Raw genomic sequence first — 16,705 nt, 5'->3', positions numbered from 1 at the left:
TCCACCTGGTTCCATGCGTTTTGGAGAGTGTGTGAGACTCTGCACGTAGCTCAGCGGAATCCCCGCCGCCAGATGGCGAGGAGAAGAGCGGTACAGCCTCTCACATAAAGCCCAGCTGCAGACAAAAAGCATCGTAAACACAGAAGAGTGTTCCATCCATGCTGAGCTTCTCATCTCATCAGCATCACTAGAGCAACATCTGGATCGATTCACTGTTTCTCGGCGAGCGGTGACAGCCTGAAAGGTACAATGATATTTACTTTACAAACTCTCACAGGAAGTTTCGTTTAATTTCGGATTTATTGTTAAAGTATTTATGTTGCAGTGATTTTTTTTTTAAATTCGCAGAGCAAACGTAATATGACACATCCGACAATGCAAAGATAAATCCTTCCCTGGATATTAACAACTGTAATGTCTAAGTTCAGAAACTTTTAGTTGTAAAAAAGTGCACGAGTCTTCAGTATACACAATAATATAGTTACAATGATAAATATGAGTGTCCAATAACTGAATCCTTAGTACATGTTTAAAGCTCATTAAGCGACTATTTAAGAGACTTCAGATTTAATTTTTCATATATGACAAACTATTCGAGTTTGTATTATTGCTGTTTTAAAGAATATGTATGTAGTCTAAAGATTTGGACAAGGCAAACGAACTATTTGCAGCATTATTATTAACATTATGCAGCATTATGTTTTGCGAAATAATGTTGCAAAAATTATGTTATGTTGTTTCTCTGAGTCGAGCACGCCAACGTACCGGCGTGCGTTTTATTGATTAACACACTCCTGCAGTAATTCCGTGTTTTATAAAAACGGTATTCTGATCTGTCCTGCTTCCCAGATATTTATATCTTTTCCTTTGGCATCTGTTGCCTGTGAACTTTTTGGGGAGTTTGCAGTCCGGTTAACTCATCTCGAGTTTTCTAAGGGGCGGGATGAAGACGTGGCAGTTCCGTGGCTCTGCACCCAATGAACTGCGGTCGGCTTCCATGCTGGACCCTCACAAGCTCACGCACTCCACTGTAGGGTCTTTCCTGTAATTATGGAGGAGCTTTTGAACTACTGTATGACATTTGTAAGAGATGAATATACCAGTAAATATTTCTGTAAGGGCATATACTTGACAAATATGGGGAAAACTGTCTAAAAGGAAGGGAATGAAACACTAAAGTTAGTCATTGCATGAGGACGGACAGTTAGCGTCAGTTATATCGTGATGATATTGATTAGGTGCTAATACTTACTCACATTTGTGATGTTTTAACCTGGCTTTTGGTTAAAAGGATATTACAAAATATAGTAGTATAGCAAGAGTTATTAAAAGAGAAGTTCACTTCCAGAATGAAAATTACCTGATAATTTACTCATCCCCATGTCATCCAAGATGTTCATGTCTTTCTGCATTCGCAAAGAATTTTTTTTTTTTTTTAAGAAAACATTCCAGGGATTTTCTTCATATAGTGGATTTCAATTGGAGTTGAAGGTTCAAATTGTAGTTTCAGTTTAACTTCAAAGGGTTCTACACGATCCAAGCCGAGGAATAAGGGTCTTATCTAGCAAAACGCTAGGTAATTTTCTTAAAAAAAATAAAAAGGTATATGCTTTTTAACCACAAATGCTCATCTTGTGCTAGCTCTGTGATACGCATTTGCATCTTCACGCATTACGTAATTATGTTGGGAAGGTCACACGTGGTTAGTTCTTCGTCTGTGTATTTAAAAAAGGTAGGTTAGGGGCGAAAAGCTCCATCTCATTTTTTCCTCCAACTTCAAAATCATCTGACGTTGTTTTACTTCTTTTTTTTTTTTTTTTTTTTTAAAGGCCTTTTAAAGGACTTTTTTGCACATTCGCTTTATAAACATTGGGTCGATACTTTCACCTGTGTGATTACATATTTGTGGTTAAAAAGTATATAAATTTGTATTCTTTTAAAAAAATGATGATCGTTTTGCTAGATAAGACACTTATTTTTCAGGTGAGATTGTGTAGATCCCTTTAAAACTGCATTGAAACTACAATTTGGACATTCAACGTACTGGATACCATTGAAGTCCACTATATGGAGAAAAATCCTGAAATGTTTTCATCAAAAAGACTTAATTTCTTTGTGACTGAAGAAAGAAAGGCTCAAAAAATAAACTCCTTTTGAAGATATGAACATCTTGGATGACACGGGGGTGAGTAAAATATCAGGAAATTTTCATTCTGGAAGTGAACTACTTCTTTAAGGTACACAGGAAAAAATAATAAATTGATTATCAACAGTATTATCAAGAAAACATGTTTTTGCCTGAATTTTGATTAGATGAAAGGAAAAAAATAAAAAAAGGTTTTGATTTAGGTTCATGTAGATTTAGAGGAGGTTGGCTGGGACATAGCTCTGACTTGGATTCCTTCTATGTCATTGAAGATCAAAGAAAGATAAATGTCTGTCTAGATCTTTATGATAAAGCCAGTGCACTATGTTGAGGCATGCAGGTTCACGTGTTACATTGTATCCTTCATGATGACCTTATATTATTCATCTTATTCTGACATGTGGCTTTACAAGCGGTTCATACAAGATGCCTGCTGGTTCAGACAGGTTCCCAGAGCAGGTCCTGTGAGTTTTTGATTTTTGGCCCTTAAGGGCATTACTTCTGCGTATCTCATTTGTCAGATGCTTTTCGCGTTCCATGACACGTCTGCAAAATTTTAAAATCTGATACGCTCATCATTGTCTATGTAGCAGCTTTGTGTGGATCTCTCAGTGAGCATTTTTGTCTCTTTGCCCCGAGGCTTCCCCCTGGTTGTCGTAGTTGTCCTTTTCAACAAACAAACGTGACATCTTGTTTATACACGCTGACACTGGCTTAACCACACAAAAGGGGATCTTCCCACAGGCCTAGTGTGATGCTTTTTGTTTGCCCTCTAGATTCTGCCTTTGTGCCAAAATTCTGATCCATGTGCGGCCATGTGTATCCAAATGGGTGTGAGCTGGGGGTTATGGCAACCAAAACCAAATTTTTCAATGTATTTTCAGTGTGTTAGTTGCTTCAGTAATGCATTTTCGCTTTGCCTGAGAGTTGGCTATAGTATCTGATTGTGTTAACACCTCAAAGAGAAGAAAAAAGAATTTCTTATGACATCCTCAGGAGGAGTTGCATATTGCATTGTGTTAGATGTGACATTTTTACACTCTCTTCTTCTTTCAGGATGGCTTTGTGTTGGTTCCTGTTGAGTTTCCTTTTCCATTCCCTGTACGCCCACAATGACTTCTTCACTTCTATAGGTGAGATGATCTTCCATTGTTTTTTTCTGTACTCTATCCATTCCTTATTATGTTATGCATCCTGCCAAACATATGAAACTTGCAGGAAGTGCTTGTGACCAAGCGGTCTTTCAAAAGTAATATATATAGTTTTTTTGCAAACTATATGTGATCCTGGACCACAAAACCAGTCATAATTAGCACGGGTATATTTGTAGCTAAAGCCAAAAATACATTGTATGGGTTAAAATGATCGATATTTCTTTTATGGCAAAAATCATTTGGATGTTAAGTAAAGATCATGTTCCATGAAGATATTTTGTAAATTTCCTACAATTAATATATCAAAAGTTAATTTTTAATTAGTAATACGCATTGCTAAGAACTTAATTTGGACATCTTTGAAGGTGACTTTCTCAATATTTAGATTTTTTTTTGCTCATTCAGATTCCAGATTTTCAAATAGTTGTATCTCAACCAAATATTGTCCATACATCAATGGAAAGCTTATTTATTCAACTTTCAAAAACCTTGACCCTTATGACTGGTTTTGTAGTCCAGGGTCACAATATATATTAAATATCTGAAAACATAAACATCTTGATGTTCAACAAATTTGTCATTGAAGCTCTGTATAATATTTAGAGAAAGTTTGCTGTGTTTCAGATTTGATGTTTGACTTTTTGACTTGTAGGTCAGATGACAGACCTATTGTACACAGAGAAAGACCTGGTGAATTCACTAAAAGAATACATCAAACAGGAGGAGAACAGACTAGAGCTGGTCAAAGAGTGAGTAAACGCACATGTTCAACATGGGGAGTCAAGATTGTCCTTTGCCTCAAAAATCACTTGAGATTTCATTAAAAAGTGTCTCTTTTTGCTAGTCATTTGGCAGCTCATAGACAGCTGGTGAATGTTCTGCTTCTCTTCCTGCAACAGGTGGGCAGACAAACTGGACTCGCTGACAAACACAGCCACGCAGGACCCCGAGGGATTCCTGGGGCACCCGGTCAATGCCTTCAAGCTGGTGAAACGGCTCAACAGTGAGTGGGCTGATCTGGAGAGCCTGGTGCTGAAAGACACAACCAACGGTTAGTGACACTGAAAGTCTGACATAGTAATTAGTGTTGGGCAGAATAGCATTATATCTCTCTATATAACATGTAGTTACTAGGGGTGTAGTGATACATGTTTTCATACAGAACCGTCACAGTACGGATATCTCGGTTCGGTGCATAAGGCCTTACAACGAATACAGGCAATTCACCCTCAATCGCAGTAATGCAACTCTGCGCATTTGAAAGCAAAGACCACTATACAGTTATCATGTGGTGATTCTGAACGCGTCTCTCACTAAGGAGTATTACATTACTTGAAAGGCTTGCGCATTCAACTGTTTGCGTAATGGAGCTTTGTACTCGTGTTTCCTTCCTCTCTCATTCGGCACAAATCTAAATATTCTATAATATGTCCATATTTGCAATGTATCCAAATGCTAAACTATGATTTAGTATGTAAATTATAGGCTTTGTACTTCAGTGCGTTCCAACGTTGAAGCAATGAACAATGGTTCACTGTATTTTATTTTGATAAAGTACCAACTGTGCTGTCAAGTTAGCAATGCTGGAAGCCTGGAATTGATGTTTTGTGCGTGTGCGCGCACCGGCGCGATAACATAAACTGTTTCCTTATACCAGCAAAATCAACTTAAAACACTGTCATTTATTGTCTTATTAATAATGCATCACTAGGCGCGTTTCCATTACCCTTCAAGATGCGCGAATTTAAATTGCGAAATGAAAAATATGGCTAATGGAAACGTGTCAATTTTGCAAAACTCCCATATATTGCAAAAAAATTTTTACGCTCGCATAAGGTGGTTTTCGGCAATTCGAAAAAGGAATATTTCGCAAAACTGCAATGGAAATGGCTTTTTCGCATTTACAGGTCACATGGCACGTTTAAAAAGTCATATGATCCCCTTTTCCAATCAAATAAAGCCAAAATCCATCCAAATCCCACCAAAATCTGTTGCCATGACTTGACGTCACGAGAGGATTTAGTTTTACGTTTTGGTCGCATAACATCGGTTAATGGAAACATTGTCATTTCGCAATACTTTTTTAGCGACATTTATATAGTATCGCCAAAGAATGGAAACGTACCTACTGTAAAAGGTCTTTTGTAAGTTAAAGAAAACATGTGTACTGCAGATTATGTATGTAACATTACAATTTGATATAGTATTTAGTATTTTCACATCTAGGTGAAACAAATTTGTAATTTGTACTACTGTCTGTTACAAATAAATTAAAAGAAACAGCATAGCAAGCATAGTAGATTTTTTTTTAATGAATCTTGACCCCCGAATCGGGGTACGTACCGAACCGTGACGTGTACCGTAACACCCCTAGCAGTTACTGTCTCTTTAAATATTTAAAATGTGAATTTCTGCTAAACAAAATCTTACTAACCCGAAACTAGTATGCTGGTGTACTGTTAGAGTGTTATATGATTTTAGTCATATAGCCCAATGCTTATAGTAATTGCATTTTTTGCTTAAATGTCTCTGTATGTGTTCTAAACCTCTTAATCTTGTAATCCTCAAGATCAAGCATTTTTTTTCTCTGTTTGTTCTCATTTGTAGGATTTATCTCTAATCTGACCGTCCAGAGACAGTATTTCCCAACAGACGAGGACCAGACAGGAGCAGCCAAAGCTTTGCTTAGATTACAGGACACATACCAGCTGTCTGCCAACACCATTTCTAATGGAGACCTGCCTGGTGAGCAATTGTACTTGTCTATGTGTTTATGCATTCCAGACTGTGCATATCTTTATCAAGAACATTGTGTTACCACGGTCTGTGTGAACTCTATGAGCAGCATCAAGCTGTGTCTGTGATAAGTTGCGCTTGTATTGTTTTGATAATGATTCTCAAGAGATAGAGCCATAAAACTGGAGCCATTAAAAAAAAACACCAGTTATTATGAATCTTGTTGTTGTTGACATCTTAGAACAATGCAAATCAGTATACGACCTTTAATTATAGGTCGTATAATTATACAACCTTTATTTAATTTAATTATTTGTTTTTGTGTCTCCTCAATGGTGTGACCTCAGGTGTTGTGCACAAGAGCCAGATGACAGTGGCGGACTGCTTTGAGCTGGGGAAGATTGCTTACTCTGAGGCAGATTACTATCACACAGAGCTCTGGATGGCTCAGGCCCTCACACAGCTGGATGAAGGGGAGGAATCCACCATTGACAAGGTCACAATCATGGACTACCTCAGTTATGCCATCTACCAGCAGGGGGAACTAGAGCGAGCCCTCGAGCTAACTAAGAGGATGCTGAAACTGGGTAAAGAAATCTAACAAATGATTTAAGAACACTTAAATGCAATGTTCTGTTAATATTATTTATATATAGTATTTGTTAAAAATGTGATTTTTATTTTTATTTTTTATTTTTTATATATTCTGATTTTATTTAACATTTTAGTAATATACCCATATACTTTTTTAATTTGTATTAGTTGTTTTATATATTTTATTTCAGCGTTCATTTCAGTAATAACTAAATTAATAAATTTAACTTTTTAGTAAAACCCTTAATTAGCTATAACTAAATAAATATTAAAAGTTTTTCATTTACTATTAATATTTTATTTTATTTCATATGTATTTCATTTAATGAAAGTGATTTCTTGCAGTAATTTTGCTGTATACTTTTGTAATTTTTATTAGTTTTAATTTTTTTTGTTTTAATTTGAATAGTTTTTATTACTAAATAAATATTAAAAGTTTTTTATTTAATATTCATATTTAATTCTATTTTATATTGATTTCATTTAATAAGTGATTTCTACTAGTAGTTTTGCTTATACGTTTGTGATTTTTATTAGTTTTTGAATGTATTTTATTTCAGTTTTTATTTAAGTAATGTTTATTACTAAATAAATATTAATGTTTTTCATTTAATATTTATATTTTATTTTGGATTTATTTAATTTAATGAAAGTGGTTTCTAATAGTTATTTTGTTATATACTTATCTAAATTTTATTAGTTTTTAAAATTTATTTTATTTCAGTTTTTTAGTAATTTTTATTGTTAAATAAATATTAAAAGTTTTTCACTTAATAATATTTTATTTAATTTCATGTTTATTTAATTTAATGAAAGTGATTTCTAGTAGTAATTTTCCTTTTTTTTCTGTCATTTTTATTTTATTTATTTATTTTTTTTTTCAGATTTCATTTAGGTAATGTTTATTGCTAAATAAATATGAAAGTTTTTCATTTCATATCTATATTTTATTTTATTTCGGATTTATTTCATATAATAAAAGTGATTTCTAGTAGTAATTTTGCTATATGCTTTTGTCACTTTTATTATTTTTTAAATTTATTTTATTTCAGTTTTCACTGAAGTAATTTTTATTACTAAATAAATATTACAAGTTTTTCATTTAATATCTATATTTTATTTTATTTCAGATTTATTTTATATAATAAAAGTGATTTCTAGTAGTAATTTTGCTATATGCTTTTGTCACTTTTATTATTATTTTAATTTATTTTATTTATAAAAATATAATTAATTTTTATTACAAAATAAATATTACAAGTTTTTCATATAATATTTATGTTATGTTATTTCATATTTATTCCATGTAATAAAAATGATTTTTAGTAGTGTTAGTTATAATTAACAACAACATTGGTTAAATGTAATATTCAGCAAATTTCAAAGTGAATATTAATTCTTTCAATTCTTATTAATAATATGAACTCTTTTGATTAGAATGTCATGTATGGTTAGTAAAGACAGTGGTAGAAACAATGAATTTACAAGACATAGAAATAATGATTGATAACACAAATATATGTTTTTTCTAACTTTGAATTGCCTTTGTGTGTGTGTGAATCTCAGACCCCGATCACCAGAGGGCCAATGGGAACCTGAAGTATTTTGAGTTCCAGCTGGAGAAGCAGAGAAAGGCAGAGGCCGAGAAGAAGGAACAGGAAGATAAAACAAGAAAAAAGAAAGTGCTGGACAAACGCGACGCTCAGAGGAAACGGTCCAAAGACCCTCTGCCAGAGAGGAAGAAATATGAAATGCTGTGCCGAGGAGAGGGAGTCAAACTGGTGAGCGGAACTATTTAAAAAAAAAAATTGTTTTCTTTATGCATGTTTTACATTTTTTTTTCCTCAAATTTTTTCTTTTGCTTTTTTTACTTGTAGACACCTCGCAGACAGAGCCGACTGTTTTGCCGTTACTTTGACAACAACCGTAACCCGCGGTTGCTATTGGGTCCAGTGAAACAGGAAGATGAATGGGACCGCCCACGAATTGTCCGTTATCATGACATCATCTCCGACAGTGAAATCAAGACAGTGAAGGAAATGGCAAAACCCAGAGTGAGTTGTGCTTTTGTTTTTTTTTGTTTTTTTGAGTGTTTTTGTTATTTTAATTTTTTAATTAAAAATGTAAACAAATAATTACATTTTCAATAAATTCTAAGAATATGTTATTTATTTAATTATACATTTTTGATTATACATTTTCCATACAGTATCTTATATGTAACCCTGGACCACAAAACCAGTCATAAGGATAAATGTTTTGAAATTGAGATTTATACGTCATCTGAAAGCTGAGTAAATAAAAAAAGCTTTCTATTGATGTATAGTTTGTTATGATAGGACAATATTTGGCCGAGATACAACTATTTGAAAATCTGGAATCTGAGGGTGCAAAAAAAATCAAAATATTGAGAAAATCACCTTTAAAGTTGTCCAAATTACATTCTTAGCAAAGCATATTACTTATTAAAAAATGAAGTTTTGATATATTTATGATGGGGAAAAAATTTACAAAATATCTTCATGGAACATGATCTTTACTTAATATCCTAATGATTTTTGGCATAAAAGAAAAATTATCATTTTGACCCATACAATGTATGGTTAGCTATTGCTACATATATACCCATGCTACTTATGACTTGTTTTTTGGTCCACAACAGCAAGGTAAAGTTGTTTTTAGGGTTATAGGATTTAGGTTTTTTGTAAATATGAGTGAGGGTATACAGGAGCCTGCATGTAATTCCTATCTGGCTCCTCAGCTCCGTAGGGCTACTATATCCAATCCCATCACGGGCGTGCTTGAGACCGCCCATTACAGGATCAGTAAGAGGTAAGGCATTGAGTGTACGAGTCTAGAACGCTGCCCATAAACGAACCGTCGTGCTTTATCCGACCCGTAGAATCTGAGAACTCCTTAGCAGAAACTATGCAAAACATGGTAAATCCTAAATCACAATTGTTCAGTTAATTGCTATCAAAATTCACATTAGATAACTAACAAAATATATATTTTTAAATTAGAAAATTTCATATGTTGACAGGCACTAGCTGTGACTGTAACTTTGTAAACACACACTAGATATTGGTTTGATGCTGAGGAGTTGTCCGCCCTTGCTTTGCTGTCTTTTTGTCATGCGGTGCTGGATAAAAGAAAGAAAGAGTAAGAAATGCTCTACTTTGTTACTTTTTCTTGCAGTAGTCATCATGCGGTCTGTACGGAGGGCTTGAACAGGGACAAAGTGATTTGAAATTACAATTCGACCGTTTAGGATTTAGTAACTCATATTTATGCTAATAACTTCGACTTGAGAAGTCAAAAAGTTCTTTAAAATTTTGCATCGCCACTGGTGTACAGTTCTGTCCCTGTTCTTTACATGGCTTCAGTTCAGAAAAATGACACTAAAGTGACCTCTCTCTCTTTCCCTTTCTCTCTCCTCTTCTTTTTTGTTTGCACTTTCTCTGTCCATGTTTTTGTGTTCTTGCTCTACTTCCAATCTCTTCTGTCTCCCTCTCCCTCCTCTTTGCTTTTTGTAATGGTGAATAGCTAAAGCGAGCCACTGTGCACGATCCCATTACGGGAAAACTGACCACTGCCCAGTACAGAGTCTCCAAGAGGTAAGGGATCAAAAGGTCAAAGGTCAAAACATCCTATCCAAAATCATCACCCTAACCATCATCTCTAGAGAGCCCCATTTGAAATGTAGATTCAAAGTGTGATCTTATATTGGATTAAGCCCAAAAATCCAACCTTTATTTGGCTGTAAAACCAAAGCTGTAGAAGGTTTGGTGACCTACTTTTACAGGCAACAGATGCTGAGTCTTTCTTCTACTACACTCTCCTTAATATTTTGACTATTTGAAATATTTGAGAAATGATAAATAAATAATTGTACAGCACGGCGCCCTTGAGTTTCCACATGACATGCCATTTGAGTGCAGTAAAATGTCTTTTTTTAATAAAGCTATACATAGTACTGTTGTCTCACTCACATTTCCAGCAACACCAGAGTGGTTTAACTTATCCTAGTTATTATGAGTGCGTATGTTTGAGAACGCACGTCTCAGCATGGGCAGGCTGGGTGGAGACTGGGTGGAGTCGCTGAAAAACTCAAGGGTTCCTTTCACACCAAAAGCTATGAATGTGTCAGTTTGTGAGTTTAACACCACTAATATTCTGTAGAGAGAATAAATATATTAAAATAAATTTTATATATATATATATATATATATATATATACTAACGTTCAAAAGTTTGGGGCAGTCTTAAAAAAAATATATATATATGTTCATTCAATTTATTTAAATTGATCAAAAGTGACAGTAAATACATTTATAATGTTACAAAAGATTTCTGTTTCAAATACGTTCTTGAGCACCAAATCAACATATCAGAATAATTTCTGATTGAACATGTGACACTGAAGACTAGAGTAATGGCTGCTAAAATTCTGCCTTGCATCATAGGAATAAATTACATTTTAAACTCTATTAAAATACCAAACGTTTATTTTAAATTGTAATAATATTTCACAATATTACTTTTGAAAAACTTTTTTAAAATTCTCACAGACCCCAAACGTTTAAACAGGAATGTATGGAAGCCTGCTTCTGGCACTAAATAAAAAAATAAAAAGGTAATTGTGACTTTTTCTCAGAATTGTATGATATAAACTTGGAATTGTAAGTTACACAGTCAGAATTGCAAGATATAAACTCACAATTCTGAGAAATAAAGTCAGATTTATGAGATATAAACTCACAATTCAGACTTTTTTTTTCTCAGAATTGTGAGATATAAACTTGCAATTCTGAGAAATAAAGTCGGGATTGTGAGATATAAACTTGCAGTTGTGAGTTACAAAGTCAGAATTGAGAGATATAAACACAATTCTGAGAAATAAAGTAAGATTTGTAGATATAAACTCACAATTCTGACTTTTTTCTCAGAATTGCGAGTTATAATGTCAGATATGGTCACAATTCTGACTTTTTTGTTCTTAGAGTTGCGTAATATAAACTAACAATTGCAAATGTGAGTTTGTATCGCACAATCCTGACTTTTTTCATTGCAATTGCGAGATTGTATATCGCAATTGTAACTTTAGAACTTGCAAATGCTAGTTCTCACATTCTATGAAAAAAAAAGTCAGAATTGCAAGTTTATTTAATCAGTTTTGCAGATGTCAGCAGTGACTTTTGGGGAAATAACAGTTTCATGTGAGAAAACAGGGTTAAGAATGTTTTAGTTGATTTCCAGTTGCTGAGGGGCCTCTCTCTCTCACACTCTCTTTCTCTCACACATGCACACAATCACACTCATTCATACTTCTGAATGAGTTCACTGTTGCTGATTTCCTTTACTCTGATATTCAAAAGAGAGATTGAACTCATTTTGTTGTCTGCTGTCTCCTGTTTTTAATTCGTCTTTCCACTCTTTACAGCTTCACCTGTCTGTTCGTTTTCACCATCAGACATTTTCACATTCATAACTAAATAAAATAAATTCATCCATTTTATTGCATTTTAGAAATCTTATCATCATAAACATAATGTGAAAATGTCTGAAAATAATGCATGTTGCATGTTGTGGCATGTGGTCTATTATATATAGATAGTAGTAGTATTTTAATTGCTTTTGTATATATTTGTTTCAGTTTTTTTCAACTTCCACTTTTTTTTTCCTCATTCTAGTGCTTGGCTTTCTGGATATGAGCATTCTACGATTGAAAAGATTAACCAGCGTGTCGAGGATGTAACAGGCCTGGAAATGGACACAGCAGAAGAGCTGCAGGTAACACAATCAGCCAATAAGTGGCTTTTAGTCTGATCAAGAATCCACCCATTATAATATAATTTCCATAATCAATGTTTTTCATCTAAGGTTGCAAATTATGGAGTTGGCGGTCAGTACGAACCTCATTTCGACTTTGGAAGGGTGAGTTCCTGTCCTTCTTTCACAGATAAAAAAAAAGACACATTAAGCAATTTAATTTTTTTTTTATAAAGATACTTTTATTCAGTGAGGAGACATTAAATTGATTAAAAGTGACAGTAAAGACATTTATAAAGTTATAAAAGATTACTATTTTTAAAAAATGCTGGGGGTTTTTACATTCTTTATATGAAAATTCAGCTTTGCCGTCATATGAATAAATAACATTTTAAAATATAATTGAAATAGTTATTTTTAATTGTAATAATCATTCACAATATATTATTATTTGCCGTTTTTTAAATACATGCAGCCTTGTGAGCATAGGATATCTTTTAAAAACATTTAAAATTATTTTGAACAATACTGTAAGTATACACTACCGTTCAAAAGTTTGGGGTCAGTAAGACTTGTAATAGTCTTTAAAGAAGTCTCTTATGCTCATCAAGGCTGCATTTATTTGATTAAAAATATAGAAAAAACTAATATTGCAAAATGTTTTTACAATATAAAATAATGTTTTTTTATTTTAACATACTTTAAAATATAATTTATTCCTGTGATGAAAAGCTGAATTTTTATCAGCTGTTACTCCAGTCTTAAGTGTCACATGATCCTTCAGAAATCATTCTAATATGCGGATTTATTATTAGAATGATCAATGTTGGATAATATCAACAGTTGTGCTGCCAAATATTTTTTGGAACCTGTGATTTTTTTTTTTTTTTTTTTTTTCAGGATTCTTTCATGAATAACAAGTTTAAAAAGTACAGTGTTTATTCAAAATATAAATATTTTATAACAATGTAAATTATTTATTATTAACTTTTAATAAACTTTTAATTATTAACTTATATTATTATAATTATTAATTATAAAAAAAAAAAAAAGAAACAATAAAAATGTACTGACCCCAAACTTTTGAACGGTAGTGTATGTCTCATATTTTTCACACTTGTGTTTTTTTTTTTTTAACATACAGAAAGATGAACCGGATGCCTTTAAAGAACTGGGAACAGGAAACCGAATTGCCACTTGGCTCTTTTATGTGAGTAAACTGTATTTCACATTATACAACACACTATATGCCAATCATTACTTTCACATCAATATATCCTGTACTATATTGACTTATGCTGTGTTGCAGATGAGTGACGTGGCAGCAGGGGGTGCTACAGTCTTTACAGATGTTGGAGCAGCAGTGTGGCCTAAAAAGGTGAAACACCACTAATAAATAATTCTTGATAATCTATAATCTAGTTGATTTGTTTTAATATTTATTCTCTTTGGTTGTTTCTTTCAGGGTACTGCAGTGTTCTGGTATAACCTTTTTGCCAGCGGAGAAGGAGACTACAGCACAAGACATGCTGCTTGTCCAGTATTAGTAGGCAACAAATGGGGTGAGTCTGTAGTATATATGACATAAGCAAGTATGCAAATGTAAATGCTTGGCCAAAAACATCTGTAACAAACTTCTTTTCTCACTTGTTTTATTCTCTCTCTTCCTACTCTTTTCCTCCAGTATCAAACAAATGGATACACGAACGAGGTCAAGAATTCAGACGGCCCTGTACGCTGTCCAATTTGGAATGATGACTTCCTTTCCTCATTTATTTCCTGTTTAGTGTCATGGTGTCAGGGATGTGTGTCTGTACAAAGAGTGAATGACTATGCATAAGTCTATGCAGTTTTTCTATTGTCGTGCCTTTCTGCATTAAATGTTAGACTCAGAAATGTTGAGAGTTTTCTGGGCAGCACATGCTTGTGACTGTTAGCATCATGAGTATGCAGAGATACAATCAAACGATTTATTTTTGTTATTTATTTAGGATTGATTTTTAACTCCATGTTGCACTTTCTGCCTTGTCTTAAACTCCAACAGACCTCTGTTTTTACTTTCATTTAAACCACTGAACACTCCATAAACCTTAGTGTAGTTGTTACAGGGAACACCGCAAACTAAGACCAGCCTTTTAAGACCAAAAGATCTGTTACAAAAATGTTTTATGAATCTCTGAAACACATACAGAAGTACCAAAGAGTATTTTCTTAATTCCTAAGGCCAATGCAAACAACTTTTTTGTTTTTGTTTGTTTCTTTTTTATTTGTACTTGTGCGTATGGAAGTGTGATAGTTTTCTACAGAAATAAATTCTATGCTTTCAGTTTTGGTTGTCTTTTGTTTGCCTCATGATATGTGTGAGTGCCAAAGCTCGATTATCAGGTAGAAAGACCTTTAGGGCAATTAAAAAGTTAAATTAAAAATATGGTATTTTGCCCTTTTGCTTTAATAAGCAATAACTGAGCTGCATGAATTCCACAAGTTTGTGTAAAATCTCATAATCGTTCTGCAGCATAATTTGAGAATAATTATTTCTGCCTTATTTCCTAATTTAAGTAAATAATGCTTTTCTGTACCATTCAGGATCATATAATACACATTTTGTGCATTACAAATGGCGATATATTCAAAGGAAGGTAAGAAGTAGCTGCATTTAAAAATGAAACCTAATAATAAAAGCAATCCTCAAAATAATATATCCACAATATTAACAAACCAAGTAGTTACCAAGTCCCTGTTTTTTCCCGTGGAATTGGGCTAATTTAACACTGTTGCCTCAGGTTGTTTTTCATGTGCATGGGTTGAATCAACCCCAGTAACATCATATTTATCCCCTGAAATGTGAATTTACTCATTGTGAATGAGGAGCTCAAAAAATGTGTATTTTATCCCCCAGAAGGTGATTTTAAGCCCACCCCCACCAGTACCAATTGGGCGTTTCGTTGTGAAAACCTGGCAACCCTGCAAAGCAGTACAGTTTTTGCATTGTCCTTTAACAAACACATCTCTGTTGTAAAATGAGCTGATGTTCATGCTCACCAGCCTTCACTGATTAGTGGAAATTCTGTAATCATAAGCTGGTTTGGACAGGGAATCAGACTGGTTATGGTCACCATTATTACCATTGATTTCACTCTTAATATTGTAATATAGATAATTTCTCCTGTCTGTAGCTTTTTACAAGTCGCACACTTAGCACAGCCCATGCGGCGATTTTGGTCACACTTGTCAAGTGACAAATTTTCCCAATATCCAGAGTCACTGAAGCAACTGCCATTGAGATAACTCTTTTTTTTCCAGACAGACCTCATTGGGTTTGGACATGAAAAGGTAAAACAGGTGTATTACCAGTGCTTACCCTAGTATATAAACAGTTTGAAGTGGCTTTGATTCATGAAATGACAGCATAAATTACAGAGAGTTTGCACTTACATCATGATTTGGCCAGTAACCCTGATGTGCCATATTGGCGATACTCGGATATAAACAACAGCATGGCTTGCACTGTTAATGTACTACTGAAATCTTTGTTCTGCTATTTTATGCTGTCCAAACCACAGGGAAAAATGTGTGGAGGCTGCTAAATCATATAGAGAAGGACTTAGCAGGACTGACAAACGAAAATAAGTGGTAAAGATACACTGCCCTCCAAAAGTTTGGAAACACCCTAGAAAAGTGGTGTTTTGGACAATATTGGCATGAATCCTTTTTAATTTGTGATCATTTTGCACTGATAAGGGACAACACAAACTAAGAAAACATTTTTTATTACATAAACAGTTTATACATAGAAAAACTTAAATTTTCGATTCATCAAAATATCCACCATTAGCAGCTATTACAGCTCTGCATAATCTGGGCCTAAATTCATTGTATTCTAAACTTAATTGGGAATCAGTTGTTGAAGCTATTAAGGTGTGCTGACCCAAAAATCTTTTAAAAACCTGGGCCAAGTTTAAACCAGTAACCAGGCATCACAGCTGGCAAAGGGGCAGGTCTGACTTTGACATGTATATATTGCCATTATTATGTAATCAAAATGAAAATTATTATTGCTGGTCTTCAATGATAATGTAAAGTTACTTTAATGTATTTGCACCAAAAAATGATAAGGATTTATGCTGACATCGTCCAAAACCACACTTTACCAGGGGTGTTTCCAAACTTTTGGAGGGCAGTGTATGTACAAGCAGTATCAAGATATTAGCCTAATATTTTACCTACCTGACTGGAAATGTTAAGAAAAAACATGAATATTGCCAAGATCTCTAGTGAAAAAAACAGCATATGCTGGTAGATA

General features: G+C 33.7%; 1 protein-coding gene across 2 annotated transcripts; it reads left to right on the top strand.

Annotated features, from left to right (window-relative positions):
* Window positions 1-52: 52 nt before the first annotated feature.
* On the top strand, window positions 53-14,728 carry p4ha1b (prolyl 4-hydroxylase, alpha polypeptide I b). 2 transcript variants are annotated; one of them, XM_051133577.1, is made up of 15 exons: window positions 53-244; window positions 3,203-3,279; window positions 3,953-4,049; window positions 4,200-4,351; window positions 5,908-6,045; window positions 6,384-6,623; window positions 8,197-8,411; window positions 8,508-8,684; window positions 10,177-10,247; window positions 12,324-12,423; window positions 12,514-12,567; window positions 13,547-13,612; window positions 13,712-13,780; window positions 13,868-13,964; window positions 14,087-14,728. In XM_051133577.1, exons 2-15 carry the CDS (start codon window positions 3,204-3,206, stop codon window positions 14,155-14,157), a joined length of 1,623 nt encoding a protein of 540 aa, XP_050989534.1. In that variant the 5' UTR covers window positions 53-244; window position 3,203; the 3' UTR covers window positions 14,158-14,728. The 2 variants fall into 2 exon arrangements, with proteins under 2 accessions (XP_050989534.1, XP_050989533.1); XM_051133576.1 differs by lacking the exon at window positions 10,177-10,247 and adding an exon at window positions 9,392-9,462 and having other exon boundaries at window positions 54-244.
* Window positions 14,729-16,705: the final 1,977 nt, after the last annotated feature.

The sequence above is a fragment of the Labeo rohita genome, chromosome 17 (genome assembly GCF_022985175.1).
Source record: "Labeo rohita strain BAU-BD-2019 chromosome 17, IGBB_LRoh.1.0, whole genome shotgun sequence".
Taxonomy (NCBI): Eukaryota; Metazoa; Chordata; class Actinopteri; order Cypriniformes; family Cyprinidae; genus Labeo; species Labeo rohita.
Note: the sequence above shows the minus strand (reverse complement) of the source record. Positions and strands in the feature narration are given on the sequence as shown.

Bases quoted from the DNA above. Each gene is read 5' to 3' on its own strand.
- p4ha1b (XM_051133577.1), top strand. From the start codon at position 3,204: ATGGCTTTGTGTTGGTTCCTGTTGAGTTTCCTTTTCCATTCCCTGTAC. The intron at 13,781-13,867 runs GTGAAACACCAC...TGTTTCTTTCAG, and splicing joins CAGCAGTGTGGCCTAAAAAG to GGTACTGCAGTGTTCTGGTA. The intron at 13,965-14,086 runs GTGAGTCTGTAG...CTTTTCCTCCAG, and splicing joins ATTAGTAGGCAACAAATGGG to TATCAAACAAATGGATACAC.